Below are 15,358 nucleotides of genomic sequence, written 5' to 3' on the forward strand. Positions count from 1 at the left end.
TCTGTGATTTTAACAGAGGTGATTTTAACATTGTCTTAGCGGGGTTATACCTCTGAGTGTCTCTCTGTAAGTGTCTCATATGTGGGAGGTCTTCTGTTGTTTTTTTGTTGGTTTTTTTTTCTGAAGTGCTTGAGATCTCTGAGAGATTTGTGAGGCTGAAGGACACCACAGAATTGCTTCTGGCCCTAAGACTGACTCATTTAGCCCTAAGAACAGTACAATGAGTGAGGAAAATGATGTTTGTTGTTAAGAAGAGTGGCTTGTTTGCCTTGCAAAAGGCCTGAAGCAACAAAAAGTTGGTTTCTGGATTGTGCCTCTCTTTTTATTGTCCCTGGGGTGAGATCAGTCCCTTCCAGCTGAGAAGCTTTGAGCCACTTTCTGTGTTTGTCCCACATTATCTGGCAGCTTCCCTGGCAAGCAGGGAGCCTGATATGGCCACTGCCAAATCCCAGGAAGTGCTCTGGCTGCTTGAAACCCTGTGGAAGTGATTTTCATAAATGGAGAGGTGTTGTATTTGTGGGATGCCCCAGGACAGGGAAGGAATGATGAATCTGACTCCATGTTCTCAAAGGCTAATTCATTATTTAATAATACTATACTATATTAAAGAATACTATACTAAACTATACTAAAGAATACAGAAAGGATACTTCCAGAATGCTAAAAACATAATAATGAAAACTCCTGACTCTTTACAGAGCCCTGACACAGCTTGGCCCTGATTGGCCAAAAAGTAAAAACAATTCCCATGAAACCAATGAAACAATCACCTGTGGGTGAAACAATCTCCAAACCACATTCCAAAGCAGCAAAACACAGGAGAAGCAAATCAGATAATTATTGTTTTCCTTTTTCTCTGAGGCTTCTCAGCTTCCCAGGAGAAAAATCCTGGGCAAAGGGATTTTTCCAGAAAATATGAATGCCACAGAGAAGGGGTTTGCTTTGAGCTGAGAAAAGGCAATTTAATTGAAGATTCTTTAACTGCAACGCTGCAGTTCACAAAGAATCAGAAATGTTTTGGTCTTGAACGACTGAACCTGTCACGAGTGACTCTGTCTTGCTTCAGTGATGCTTTGTTTTCTGGCAATTGCATCATGCCCTGGCTGCCTCCTGGAGCCATTTCCAGCAGCAAGTATATTTCAGATGTGCCCTCTCTCTTTTGTTTTATGGCACTGTGTCCCAGCTTACTGTAGCTCATATTTTACATTGTGCTCATAATTTACATTGCACCGGAATGGGGGCTGGGGAGGGACTAAAGCCAGACACAAATATTTCCTGATGAAGGAGGATGTGCAGCTCTGCCTCATTTAAGGTACAAGTTTAAGCCAGCTAAGCCCAGGATTGAAAAGCAGGCAGTTAATGCTCTCCTGTTACATTAATTCAAACTCACACAGGTGAACCTGTTCAGGAATTAACCAAATGTAAACTATTCCAGCTTTGCCACTCCAGCACAAATATTTTTCACTAAATCTCCTCCTGTGAGCAACTCAGCAGCCTCCAGGGAAGCCTGGTTGTTCAGAGGCTTTTCTATCAATTCCAGTGGTTCTAGAGATGGAGGGAAGGGGAGCAAAACTAATAACCAAGGATGAAAGAACAGTTTGAATGTTTGATTTATTTTATCTTCCAGTAGATCCAAGCAGTTTCACTTGCTTGACTTGATTCAATTGTGTTGTCAAGACAAATTTGTTGTCCATGGCTTTGCAAAAACACAAACCTCCTTTTTCACAGAGTAACAGAGGGATTGCAGGGGGATAAACTATGCAATGAACAAAATTTACTCATTTGTTCTGTATGGTTTCTGATGTGTGGGTGGATATATTCATTATATATGTTCACTTCAGTGTGTTTCCCTGCTCAGGAGTATCAGATGTCTGAGGAATATTATCCACTGGAACTTGATCACCACGTTCATCCTGAGGAATGTGATGTGGTTTCTGCTTCAAATGATAGATCACAACATCCATGAGAGCAATGAGGTGAGTGCAGGGAAGTGGCAGGGCCCTGCCCTGGAGCTCAGGGTGCTGAGTTTCTTTGTATGGATATTTCAAGGGACACTTAGGACATTTATGACCCTTACACCACGTGTTCAGAGAGGTTTCCATGCTTCCCTTCATTCCAGTGTCAGCTGGGCACTCATCATCCTTGATGAGCTCTTCAAATGTAAGATCTGACATCTGAACTTCAGTCCCATGCTTTGGGAAAACAAATAGAAATCATTAGTGCCCACATAAAGAAGATGTCTATGCATAAATCTCAATTATTACTCTCACAGAGCTCCTTGGAGAAAATGTAAATTCTGTTAATTCAGTGTTTGCTCTGTCTGTGCTTCTGGCAGTGTCACACTCCAGAAAATGGAGTTTATGAGCTTTATGGTCAACAGTTCCATGCTGTGTGACTTGCCCTCATGATAATGCTGCAAATCTCTAGTGAGATTTTTACAGTTATTTAGGAAAAATCTGTTGGAGACAGGACTCAAATACCTCTTAAAATGTGAGCACAAGGTGACAATGAAAATATAAACCTGCAAATATAAGGATGGGGCATCACATGCCCCAGTTTTCATTAACTCATCTTTTCTCTGCAGCCTTATTGGGAAAGGTGCTTTATACAAGCTTGGTGAATACTTTGTTATGTGATTGTGGGATAAGTCAGTCAAAGTAACACCACCAGAATGAAAGGGAACATCATTTATTCTGGCTATTGATGTGATCTCTTCTGTGCTGATCAGTGAAGATTAAATAACACATACAGAAGCATCAATGTGGAAATATTTTGCATTAAGCTTATAATGCTTGCAAAAAAAATCAAGAAGGAATGGGTGAAGTTATCTGGAGCCTCATGGTGGGTACATGTGGGGATCAAGAATCCTCAGTTAAATAAACAGAGAGGTGTGAACCAATGAGCTCTGCAATTTTGGTTTACTGTTCAATTTTAATAAATCCACAAAGGAATTGCTCAAAATTCATCAGAATCTTCCCAATCCACCATCCTGTTCCTCTTAGTTCTGACACAGGAAAAATTGACATGGATATAAAGGTTTTTGTACAGTTCCAGGAAAGTGAAAGGAAAAGAAAGGAAATTTTGTTTAAACAAACATTTGAAAACAAAATGTTTAAGCTTCTGGGTTGTTTTAGGCTTTAATCCTATTTTAAGGGTGAAGCCAAACTAATTATCAAATATTAATGAAATAATACAGAAATGAACGTGTTAACACATCCAAAAGATTTCTTCTTTTTATTTCCATTCAATACACAGAAGTGATCACAACTTGTGGATGGGCTGTCATTTTGTGACTGTGCTTCTTGCCCAGTAAATTCTAAAACCTCAGAATTTTACTGGGCTTGGTGGTGCATCTGTTGCTCTGTTGGCTGCCTGTAGACCATCAGTAACTCCTGTCTGTGAAGGCTAAAAAAAAAATTAACTGAGGGTCAGAGTTGGAAATACTTCACTAGAGCTAATTAAAAGGCTGGAGAATGGTGAGACCAAAATGACCCAGGTAATTAGAGTTGTTCCTCAGATGTCTGCTTGGCAAGAAGGAAGTTTTCCCAGATTTAGGTGAGCAGCACTGTGGAAATTACCCTCAGTTCCCTGTGATTTATTGCTGGGATGTTCCCATCTGGAGCTAATTGTGCCTCCCACAGCTGTGCTCTCACTGCACAGCCATTCTGGGGAGGAAAAACACATTTTCTCACATTTTACAAAAAATTCCTGTTGAGGTTGTGGCAAAATTCAGAGGTGACATGTGACATTGTGTGACTTACAGAATGAAGCACCAGTGGCAGGAACAGAGGGGATAAATTGGCTGGTAAAAACATGCTTTTAAAGTATTTTTTTTTTTCTTTAAATATCAGTTGTGCTTCTTCTCCTCAGTGGAAACCAAGCAACACCATGACATTGACACAGCTCACCTGTGGTGACATGACTTGCTCCTCTTGGAGGCTTGTTCTGGGACCTGAATTTTCCAGACAGGTTTGGATACAGCAGATCCTGTGTGTTATGGTCAGAGCCAGCCTCAACAGAAGGTCACAGATGGATCTGGGAGTTCCTGTCAGCACCTAAAATATTGTGTTTCCAAGCCACAGGATAAACCTGCATCCCATGAGTGAATTCTACCATTGATTTTTTTTTTTTTTAAAGGGGATAACAACATACAGAGTCTTTGAAATGTTCTCACCATGACTTTAAAATATTCTTTTCTGTTCCCTTTCCAGCCCTGGTGTCGATGTATTACCACTGTCTACAATTACTTTGTGGTGACCAACTTCTTCTGGATGTTTGTGGAAGGCTGCTACTTACACACTGCTATAGTGATGACCTACTCCACTGATAAGCTGAGGAAATGGGTCTTTCTCTTCATAGGATGGTGTAAGTGACCTTTGTGGTTAAAATGGTGCTCTGTGGTACCTGGCATTAAAGTGTTAAAGACAAAGAGAGGCAAGAATAGATATTATAAATCCCCCTGGGGTGAAATCTGGACCACTCACTCTGAATAGACTTTTCTAAGTGTGGAGCTGACTTGAAAAAGAGCCTCATTACCCACAGCTGCTGAGGGATTTGTTCCTAGAAAACAGCCTTTAGCAAAGAGTCACACATCATCTTTGGACTGTCCTTGGGGCTGCTCAAAGACTCAGCTGTGGCAAAGCTGCCTTTGGGATGCTGTGGTCAGTTTTGGTCCTTGAGGTCAGAAAGGGATGTGGAAAAACTGAGGAGATTCTCCAGCTGGAAATGTGATCAGGGATCTGAAGGCCATCAGCTGTGATGTGAGGCTGAAGGGGCTGAGCTGTTTTAATGTGGCAAAGAGGAAGATGAGGAGGGATCTGTTTGGTACCAGGAGTGATCTGAAAGAGAATTACAAAGATGATGGAGCCAAATGCTGCTTGGTAATAGCAGGTGTTGTAAAAAGGGACAAAATCCATAAACTGCAGACTGGGAGGTTCCAGTTGGGTGTTAAGGAAACAGAAAATGTACCAGGAGATGGTGGAACACTGGAATATGTGACATAAAAGCTGTGAAACCTCTGACCTTGGGGTTATTAAAAATTTAGCCAGGCTGTACCCTGGATGAGTATTGATGGTTCTGCTCAGAGTAAGAAATTGGAGCAAACACCTTCAGAGATCCTTCCCAACCAACATCTCCATGTTTGAACTCTGCCAGGAGATGCTTGCCAGGACAAGCCCATGCAGGCAGTTTGTTCACTTGAATGAAAATCTAAGCTCAAACAGAACTAGTGAATCTAGTAGTTTTTTTCTGTTGAAGGAAGAAAGGTGGAAAAAAGTCACCAATATTTTCTTTTGTGAAAGCAGAATGACATTTTGTTCAGAAGTGCCTCTCCCTCTCTGCAGAAGTAATTGGATTGCAATTCTGAAGGCAGAAACAGCCTTTGAAACAAAATATGTCATTCAATCCAAAATCAAATGGGAGGAAAGAGGAGTTGTAGTAGAAAGAAAATGTTTATTTGGGGAGTTGATTCAATTTTTTCCCCAATAGTTTTCAATTCTCTCAGCAAACTGGAAAATCAGCTGCTTACACAGCTCTCACACACCCACAGACTGCTTTGATCCCTGGTGTTTTCACTCCCTACCTCTGTCAGAATCCTCTGAGTCTCTGATTACCAGTGTAGGAGTGCTGTGAGCTGAATAAACCTTTCCAGCCACCTTGTGGGTGCATTCTGGCTCTGCTCTGCCTCCTCATACACGTTTTTTTACCAGTCTTATTCTCAAATCCCTATTCTTCACTTAACAAGGAAAAGTAAAATGTTTTCCTTCAGGAGAGAGGACATGGCTCCATTTTCCCTGTCCATTCCTCCAAGAACATGGGGAAATGAGTGCACCAGAGCCTTTAAATGTGTGTGGTGAACAAGATGGAACAAACCCAATTATCTGAAGGGCGCAGGAGCCACCAGGGATGATGGGGCAGGAGATCAGAGCTGCTGAGGTTCAAGATGACCCCACAGCAACTCAGCCCCTCTGTGTTGTGGTTCTCTTTCCATCTCTTCCAAGTCTCCATTGCCCACAGAATGGGCAGCAAGAGGGAGGTTAAAAGAGACAAATTTGTGTCAGAGACAAATGCACCTCTGCTCCTCCATGGGGGTCAGAGTCACTGGGGCTCTGTCCATGCTCTCACCTCAGTGATTTCAGTGGTTTCAGAGACATCAACCTGCACTTTGGAATGGGGAATGGAGCTGCTGAGTCTGGGTTTTCCTGAGGTGAGAAGTTTAAGGGGGAATGGAGAGGCAAAAATCTCCCCTTTGAATTTTGACATCCCCTTGCCTAAGTGTGAGTCAGGAGGCCACTTCCATTTACTCTTCCTCCCTTCCAGGTGCCTCCTACAGCAAATCTGCTTCAAACCAGCTGGTTTGGAAGGCCTAACACAAACCCTTTATAGGGAGTGCAGTGATGTCTGTAAAGTTAAAAAGTAGCTAGATCCTTCAGAAAGAGAAAAAACCCCAAGAATTCTGATACTGCAAGACACCAAGCTATTCTTTCTCATAATCCTGTTTCATAAGGAACACTGAACTCAAAAAAAAAAAAGTGGAAAGTTTTGAAATTGTGTTTCATCTAGAGATCCCAGTATGTTTACAAGCTTCTTGGAGCCTGGGAAATAAAAACCTAAACACTCACTTCCAAGTACTGTCTTTAGAGATTCTGCTGTACCAGCTGCAGGAAAATGAAAAGGGACCGAAACTGCCTTTAAGTCAGCTAAAATTCTTCTGGTCACTTCTATGGAAGCATAGGTATTTATGTGTGTGTTTGTTAATATTTTTATTAACTTTCCTTACTAAAGTTTTGTTGGGATGATCTTTTTTCATTTTTAAATGAAAGGATTTTAGCAGTTGTGATGTCTCAAGCAGACTAAGATAGGACCACTATTGTTTAGAGTCTCCCATTCATTAACTGAGACTCTCCTCACACAGATATGAGTTTAATTTGGTACCATGGACACATCCATCCATTATTAACTCCTAATTTTTTTTTTTTTTGCCCCTGCAGGTATTCCCTGCCCAATCATCATTGCCTGGGCCATTGGCAAGCTGTATTATGAAAATGAGCAGTAAGTGATGTTAATGTTTGTGTTTGTGTGGCTGTCTAAACAAATCAGGAAATGAGTACACATCTGAACCATGTCCCAGGTCACATATTCCTGCTTCCCCTGGCTGTGCATTTCCTTCTTCCTCAGTTTGAGGAGCTGCTCCTTGCTCAGCCATTCCCAATCCCTGCCTGTCCTCCCTGATTTCTCACATGTGGCATTGGGGAGCTCTTGTTCCCCAAGAAAAATGTCCCTGAAGAGCTGCCAGGTCTGATGAGTTCCTCTGTCCCTAAGGACAGGCTCCCAGGGGGATCTCATTCTCCAAACAGCTGGAAGTTCCTCTTCTAAAATGGAGGGTCCTGACTTTGCTCCTTGCCAGAGCTTTTGTCCATTTGTCCTGAGCACTGGGGGAGTCATGTGCTGCTCCCAGGAGGTCACACCCAGCCAGATGGACACAGGCAGCAAACATGGACTGGCTGCAGCTTCCTGTGGAAACCCAGGCACTGGGAATGTTTCTCTGTCTGCTCTGGGGTGCCCTGACCCCCAGGGCAGCACTGACTTTGACCCTCATCCATGGAGAAAGTTCTCCAGACTTCAAGATAGACTGGAACCCACAAAAGTGTGAAATAGATTCTAGAGAGCAGTGCAGGTGTGTCACTGGGTGAGAAATTGAGGTTTGGGGATTTTTAGTGTGTTGTGGATGGAAGCAGATGGAGGGCACAGGGTGTCACCCTGGGTTTCTGCTCCATGCTTCTTCTTCCTCCTTCTCCATGGGTTTGGGTGGCATTTTGTAATTGGGCAGAAAAGTCCCCATTGCAGCTCTGTGGGATCAGTGATTGGGTTCAAAGGGAAAATAATCCAGGTGTCAGTTCTTAATTGGATAGTTTAGTCTGAAAAGACCTTGGAACAAGAGATTGTTGGCCATTTTGTGCCCTCTAATGAAAAACTGCTGAACTCCCAGCAGTGAGACTGTTTTACTGATAAGAAATAATAAACACTTAAATCCAAACATAAATTACTATCTCAAGTGCCTTCAATCCAAACCCAAAGAAACCAACAAGTACCCCTACACTTCCAAGACTGTTTGGGACTGCCCAAAATTCAGGAAAAATGGGAATTTCCTCTTTCTCTGTCTGGAGTATCCATTTAAGCTGTGTGGAGGTTGAGCTGGGGTTCAGGTAGTGCAGCTCCTCATCGTAGTTTAAAAGCTTAAAATAGAAAGAATGTTAAGAAAATGCTTCAAGCAACTTCTTGACTTTTTAATCTTTGTATTTAATAGAGATCTTTAATATCTATTAATATTATTTTAATAGAGATCTTTGTATTTAATAGAGATCAGTTGCTGCACAGTGAGGCAACTATAATTGGTACTGTGGCAAATATCCTGCCTGGGGTTTATCACTTCTTTAGCAAAATATGGCAACTCTGGGGAAAAAAAAGTGCTGTTAAATCTCAATTTAAAAAATCACCCAAAAATTATTAAGAGCTATTGCAGTAGTTTCATTGATGGGCATTTGTTAAGGGGAGGAACATTAGTGAGATCTAATTAACAATAGTGATAAAACCAGTGGTGGATTTGGTTTTATAAAGAACTATCAGAGATCCCTGAAGAATATTAAGTAGTGCTATTCAGCAGAAATATGTTTTACATATCTGAGTCTTATCACAACTGTCTTCCTGAATTGTCCTCTTCAATATTCAGGGGGTGTTTATTTATCTTTCCAGAGGTAAAAAAAAAAGAATAAAAAGTGGTTAAATGGCTTTTATTTCCCACAGATGCACCAAATAATAGTCAGTGATTTAAGTTTCGCTTTTTGCTTTCAATGAAATTATTTTATTGCAGGAACAATGGCTTGTGTTGGATTTAAAGTAAGAGTTCAGATGATTGGCAGAACAGTTTGCAATGTCTTAGCTAAAAGTCCTAGTTGGAACAGTTAAGACTCTAAATATGAAATATTGTTAATCAATTGCAGACATTTGTAATGTTTCTGGCAAATGACTGTCTCCTCTTGGCGTTACTCACCCAATTTATTAGAAATATTTACATTACAGTGTAACAGATCTGGTTTATTACTAATGAGAATAACACAGACCTAAAAAAGCTGTTGGATTTTTTTTCTTCACTACCTACAAAAGGAACCTTGGAGCATCAACACCCCTGGAGAGTCCTGTGTTGCAGAGTCTGTCCTTGGCCACAACCTTGTTTCCTCAGTGTGGAAATAAATCCACATTAATTCTTCACTCAGCACAACCTTGGTCTAATACTGGACTTCAGATAATAAATTTCAGCATTTTGGTCTTCGAGCTAAGCAACATTTAAATTCCAGAGAGCAACAAGAGCAGCCTTTGCCTGGAACCTCATTTGTGCTCTACCAGCTCAGTTCCAAATTCTTTGCTGCCTTTTTCTAGCCCACTAATTTCTGCCACATGCCTCAGTCCTGCTTCATGTAAGTCCCACTGCTAGGGCAGCCAGCTTCCCAGGAACTCTTTGCTCCTCTTAGTTCTCTGAGTTTCAGGCAATAAAAAATAGTTCTCCCAAAATACCCTTCAAAATCTGCTCTCAAATGTAGATCTTGCAAGTTGTAGAGAAATTTGTTTCCTGCCCTTGGCATATCTTGTAATTTTTTTTTTCATGTCTTTCCAGCTACATTAAAAAAAATAAAATTCAAAAACACAGTTTCATTCATTTAAGGCTGCCCTGGGGATTCTTCTTGGATGATAACTTGGCTGGAGGAAGAACCTTATTCCAGCTCTTGCTCTCATGCCCAAATTTTGGAGGATGAGTTGCAAAATTATCAATTCACGCTCAGTGCACCGGGGAATAGCAGACATCTTTCACATTTCTAAAACATTCAAAGCTCCCTCATTCATTTGGAACTTAAAGGATGTGGGAACTGAGCCAAGAAAAAGCAAATAATTGTGAGGTACTGAACTGTTGCTGATTCCAGCTGTGTACCTCAACACCCCTGTCCAGTCAGAGCATCTTGCAATGGTCAAGCAGCTCCTCCTGTTTTAGCAAACACCACATTTTGGAGAGGGGCTTTGAGGGTGTGGCATGATCCACAAGGATCCCATCTGAACCAGAGCTTTCCTGATCCCAGCTCATTTCCCCTGGACTTGTGAGGTTGTGTCTTACAGACTCCAACCTCTTTGAGGCAACCCATTACATCTTGCTGCTTGTAAAAGTGCAAATGTGGCTCTGTGGTCTCTGTGGCTCGGGAATTATCTCTGTTTCCATGGTTCCAGTGGCACTAAATTATCTGTTTCACAAAGAAAGCATGGGGAAGGCACAACTTTTACTGTATAGATTTGTTATGGGGTATCCATGACAGGGAAGAAAACTCCCAGACCCTTGAACTCCAAAATCTACTTCCTAAGGGATCTGGAGCTCCAATGATCTCAGCCTTAAGGAATTATGAATGCGAATCTGTCTTAGCTTGGTGGAATCCTGGATGCAGACCCCATGGCTGTATCTGTGAAACTGAATTAGCTGGGCCTGGATTAATTCCTAGGGCTCGACTTCCAAATAGCATGGAATAATTCACAACCCCATCATTAAATCTTCTTGGCCTCCAAAATCAGGGGAGCTGCAGTTTGTGGACTATTGGGAATGTCCTCTGGCTCCTGCTAGCTCCAGATTTGTTCCCCAGGAATAGTTTTGGCCTTGGTTAGTTTTTGGCCTGGACCAAAACTACCCCAAGGAAAAGGGAATGGTGTGAGCTCAGACCTGAGCCCAGGCTCTCATTCATTTACCAACACAAACAGAGCAGATTTATTATTCTCAGGGAGGAGGATGAAGGGAGTGTCAGTGTGGGTTGCTGTGAAATCACGAGGCTCTTCTGTTGTGTAATACAGCAGGGAGAAAAACACTTGGGATTAGTGGAAGTCAGGCCATGTGTGGGTCATGTGTGACACATCCAGGCTCTCCTCTGCTCTGGGGCTCACCTGTGATTTCTCTTCACCTGAGTCCATTTCCCAGCCTGTTCTGGGTCATCCCAGACAGCTTGGAAAGGAATGTTGGAGCAGGAATTTGGTGGCTTCACATGATGGCTCTGCTCTGTCTGCTGGCTCTGGTGGCCATGGAATCATTAGGGTTGGAAAAGGCCTCTCAGAGCGTGGAGCCCAGCCACTCACCAACACTGCCAGGCCCTCCACTAAACCCTGTCCCCAAGTGCCACATCCACATGGTTTTTGAGCACTTCCAGTGGTCCCCAGATTCCTTTAAAGCCAATGGGATGACTTCTCATCCATTCAGTGTTTTATTTAGACAGCATTTCCATGCAACTTGAGACATTGCTTTAATTAATTAATGTGTCTCTGGGCACTGCAATGGATAACAGGGGTTTTTTCTCTTACACAGAATATTTCTTTAATTCCATTCTCAGGCATCCTTCTTACAGCAGGTTCTCATATTTCTTACCAATATTCACATAGGCAACAGCCAAAACCATCAAGGGAACATGAATGTTCTAATGGAGGGGAAAGTGGGGCTCAGATCTGTGTCCAACCACAGGTCATGTGCAGCAGAAAATTCCATTACTTGCTAATTATTTTTATATAAACAGTGCAGTGAGCAAAGGAACACCTCTCTATAGTGTCCTTCATACTGCAGCCTAAAAGAAGTGAATCTATCTTACAAATGGCTTTCTTATTTGTTTTGTCTTTCACAGGTGCTGGTTTGGAAAAGAGCCAGGGAAATATATTGACTACATCTACCAAGGGCCAGTGATTCTTGTTCTCCTGGTAAGTGTTTATGTGGGTGGGAGGACACTGCCATCTCCCACTGAGAGAAAATTTGATCTGTCATGTTCCACGTCTGCTTTTGTGAAAAATAAGACACAAACAAGGCCAAACATCTTCAGGTGTTCTCTGAAAAGGCCACAGCAGATAACACTGCAGGAATTGAAGTGATTTGGTTTTTGCTGTTCCTTTGGGTTTGGGCAGTTCTTTCCTCCTCCCTCTGCAGTGCTGTTTGCCTTTGTAGAAGTTTTGAGAGGTAGAAAGGAAAAATGTTAAAATCCAGGGGGTGCATTACAATATCTGCTCATCCATCTGGGGGCTCATGACAACTACAGCAATTCTGTCACACACATTATTTAGGAAAAAAGTAATAATCATAGTGAGGAATTTTATCTTGCACAATCAGTTCCATTTTCTCCATCACCAGCACTGCTGTGTGTTTGTTTCTGGATTTCCTGTTGTAAAGTTTCCTTCCCAGTGCTGCCCACGCTTACCAGGCTGTTTATCTGTTTACCCAACACTCCATCTCTTGTGCCAACCAAGATTAGGCAGAGGGAGAAGGAAGCTCATTCATAACCCATTCTGAGCCTTCAGCTGAAGCACAGTGGTGCTTTCCCAGAGACAAAACAAACCTGAGTGTGGATGGAAAGTATTAGTTAGCTGTTAGTAAGGACAAAGCTGAAAAGAAATTATTCTGCTCTTCCAGGTAGATGAACCAACAGCAAATTCCCAGGACTCAGTGGGTTCCCCCTGTTAGGGAACCAAGGTGTCTTGGTTTGGAAAGGCAGGTGTCTGCTAAGGAAGGCAGGAGCCTCCCCTGAAATGGAAAATGTAAACCCCTTCCCTCTGAATTGTTAGGATTTTGAAATTAAGGGGCTCTCAGGCAAAGATATGGGAACAGGAATAACAGTTCTGTACTAGGAAAATTAAAAATACAAATGTAATAGTATAAACAAAAAAAAAAAACACTGCCAGAGTGAGAGCAGTCCCTGTCCCCTGTGTGTCAGGGGGTGGCACAGCCCCATCCCATGGGGGCTCAGCCCTCCTGCAGTGCCAGCTGTGGCTCTGCTGGAGCAGGGATCCTGCACAAGGGGGGAGTTTTCCTCTGCAGCTCCAGGGCTGCTGCAGATGGGCCTGGGCTCCCTCTGGCCATGCAGGGCAGCAGAAGCTGCTCCTCTGGCAATGCACTGGGCAAAGGCTGCTGGGCTGGGCCAGCACCTCAGATTGGATCCAGGGAGGAATGCTTGGCTCCTCCCCTGGGCGGAGCATCTCCCCATGGGATGCTGGGATTGGCTCAGCCCTGCAGGGACACTCAGTGGCCATGGACAGCAGAGATCTCCTGCAGGGAGGATTGGCTGTGGGAGAGAGAAAGAAAAAACTGCCCCATGAACAGCAGAGAACTGCCCCAGCTCTGACAGATGGAAATAGAACACACACTTATCTTACAACCCAGGACACAAGGTTTGCTGTAGCTGTCCCTTATGTCACTCCAGCCCCCACAGGGAAGGTGCAAGTGCTCCTGAGCAGGCACCACTGGCAGCTTTCTCAGGGCTAAGGAGCCTCATGTTCTCACCTTGTCAGTGCCCTGTTCATGGGATTCGGTGTAAAAAACGTTTCTGTGCTGCCCAGCAGCTGATCTGAGTGTGTGTCCTGAGAGCAGGAGAGTTCATTTCTGTTTAATTGTTAAGATTAACAATCTTAACAATCATTTCTGTGTTAATTGTTAAGATACAGCAAAAAGATCACCTGAAAAGAGGAAAAAGAAACCCATAATAGAGACAATTTTTATGTAAAAATTCTTTATGTTCTAAGGAGAGAAATAGCAATGGGTGTGATATACAAAATATAAATTGTGTAGCTCAGGGAGCCATCACAAAACCAGAAAGAGCCTCACAGTAAATTGCCCTCATTGATACAGAGATTCCCTCACAAATAAATCCTATTTAGACAACACAAGGTGGGAGATTTGTGACGCTTGGAGCATTTAGGTTTCACATCATTGCCTGGAAATTTGTGACTCTGAATTTTCTATAAGCCCTTTATTCCACAGGATCTGTGAAATCATTGGGCAGCATCTCTGACAGATACTATAGAGTCATGAAAATGGCTTTTTTTCTCCCCAGAACAGCACTGTAAATATTTAAAGACCCCAGGGAGATCCAGAAGATGGAGGTATGGTTAGGGGCTGCCACTTTCTGTACAGGTCATTGTATCTGCCTCTAATTTGGAACAGCCTCGAGCCCCCTCTAGACTGGGCCAGTGACTGAAGAGCCCAGAGCTGACACTGAACTGAACCTTCCTACCTTGGCCTGCCTGCACTTGGGCCCTAATTAAAACACTAATGAGATAACAGCAGTAGGGATGGAGGGATGGAAAGGAGCTGATATAATTTAAGGACAAACCCTTCCTCCCCTCACTTTAGGGTTATTCCCCTCAGAGAGCACTGCTGAGGCAGGAAAGCATCCCTCTGCAAACAAAATCTAAACTGCAAATCTGAAACCTCCTGTTACAGCACAGTCCTGATTCCTAAAATCTGCTGCCCTGCTTTGTTTTATTTTTTATTTGAACTGTCAGTTCATTTTTGGAGTGTTTCTAATTAAAACCCACAACCCTACAGTGTCTTAAAGCCACTTGACATGCTTGCTTGTTTGATCCTTATGAGAATAAATTAAAACTGGAGATAATGACTGAAGCATCACTTGCTGTTATTGGAGTCAGTGACCCTTTCAAGGGTGCTGTGAAAAGTGCTGGATGAAGGGCACTGAAATTTGACATGTGCCATGTACCCAGGGCAGCACAGTCAGACATCACTGCCCTCAGATGGGATTATGTCAAAATTCCATTTTGACACACAAAGTGCTGCCTTCCTCTTCCCTCCAGTGAACAGTGGCCACCACAAGTGGAAAACAACAGGGATTTCAGGAAGAGGACAGTTCTGAGACATCTTTCAGTCACTGCTCATGAGCTGGAGTTGAATTAATGAGGAATTGAAGTGGAGCTGTAGCTCTGTTTTGTGAAATAAGAAACAGGACAGGGCACAGGCCTGATGGGACAAGGGGGAATGGCTTGGAGGTGATGGAGAGTAGCTTGAGATGGGATATTGGGAAGAAATTATCTCCTGTGAGGGTGGGAACCTGGCACAGGGTGCCCAGAGCAGCTGGGGCTGCCCCTGGATCCCTGGCAGTGCCCAAGGCCAGGCTGGATGGGGCTTGGAGCACCCTGGGATGGTGGAAGGTGTCCCTGCCATGGCAGGGGGTGAAACAGGATGGGCTTTAAGGTCCCCTTCCATCCCAAACCATTCTATGACAACTCTGTGGGACAGCTATCCCAGGCCTCTGCTGGAAAAACAGAGACACAGAGGCTACACGGAGAAATTGGTGTTATTTCCAAAAGAGGACTAACTAGAGGAGCACTAGAGGCTTTCCAAAAGAGGAGTAGAAGCTGAAATTCTAAATACTCCATGAAATTGCAGTTCCTGTGCACCTGGGGCAGTTACAATTGGCTTCAGCCACCTGAGTGAAGAGCCAAGAGCTCAGTGTCCAGCTCAGGTGAGCTGTGGTGACCCCCTGGACACATCTTGGTGTATTCCAGA

The 15,358-nt window shown here is 43.2% G+C and overlaps 1 protein-coding gene across 4 annotated transcripts in view; it reads left to right on the plus strand.

The window, feature by feature from the left end:
• Nucleotides 1–15,358, plus strand: part of CRHR2 (corticotropin releasing hormone receptor 2) — a 155,281-nt gene that overhangs the window by 103,814 nt on the left and 36,109 nt on the right. For all 4 annotated transcript variants that reach the window (XM_077186810.1, XM_077186883.1, XM_054634515.2 and 1 more), the window contains 4 exons: nt 1,859–1,976; nt 4,212–4,365; nt 6,990–7,050; nt 11,697–11,769. In XM_077186810.1, the coding sequence (XP_077042925.1) occupies nt 1,859–1,976; nt 4,212–4,365; nt 6,990–7,050; nt 11,697–11,769 (406 nt within the window). The remainder of the gene's footprint in view (nt 1–1,858; nt 1,977–4,211; nt 4,366–6,989; nt 7,051–11,696; nt 11,770–15,358) is intronic.

This window comes from Agelaius phoeniceus, chromosome 1 (genome assembly GCF_051311805.1).
Source record: "Agelaius phoeniceus isolate bAgePho1 chromosome 1, bAgePho1.hap1, whole genome shotgun sequence".
Classification (NCBI taxonomy): Eukaryota; Metazoa; Chordata; class Aves; order Passeriformes; family Icteridae; genus Agelaius; species Agelaius phoeniceus.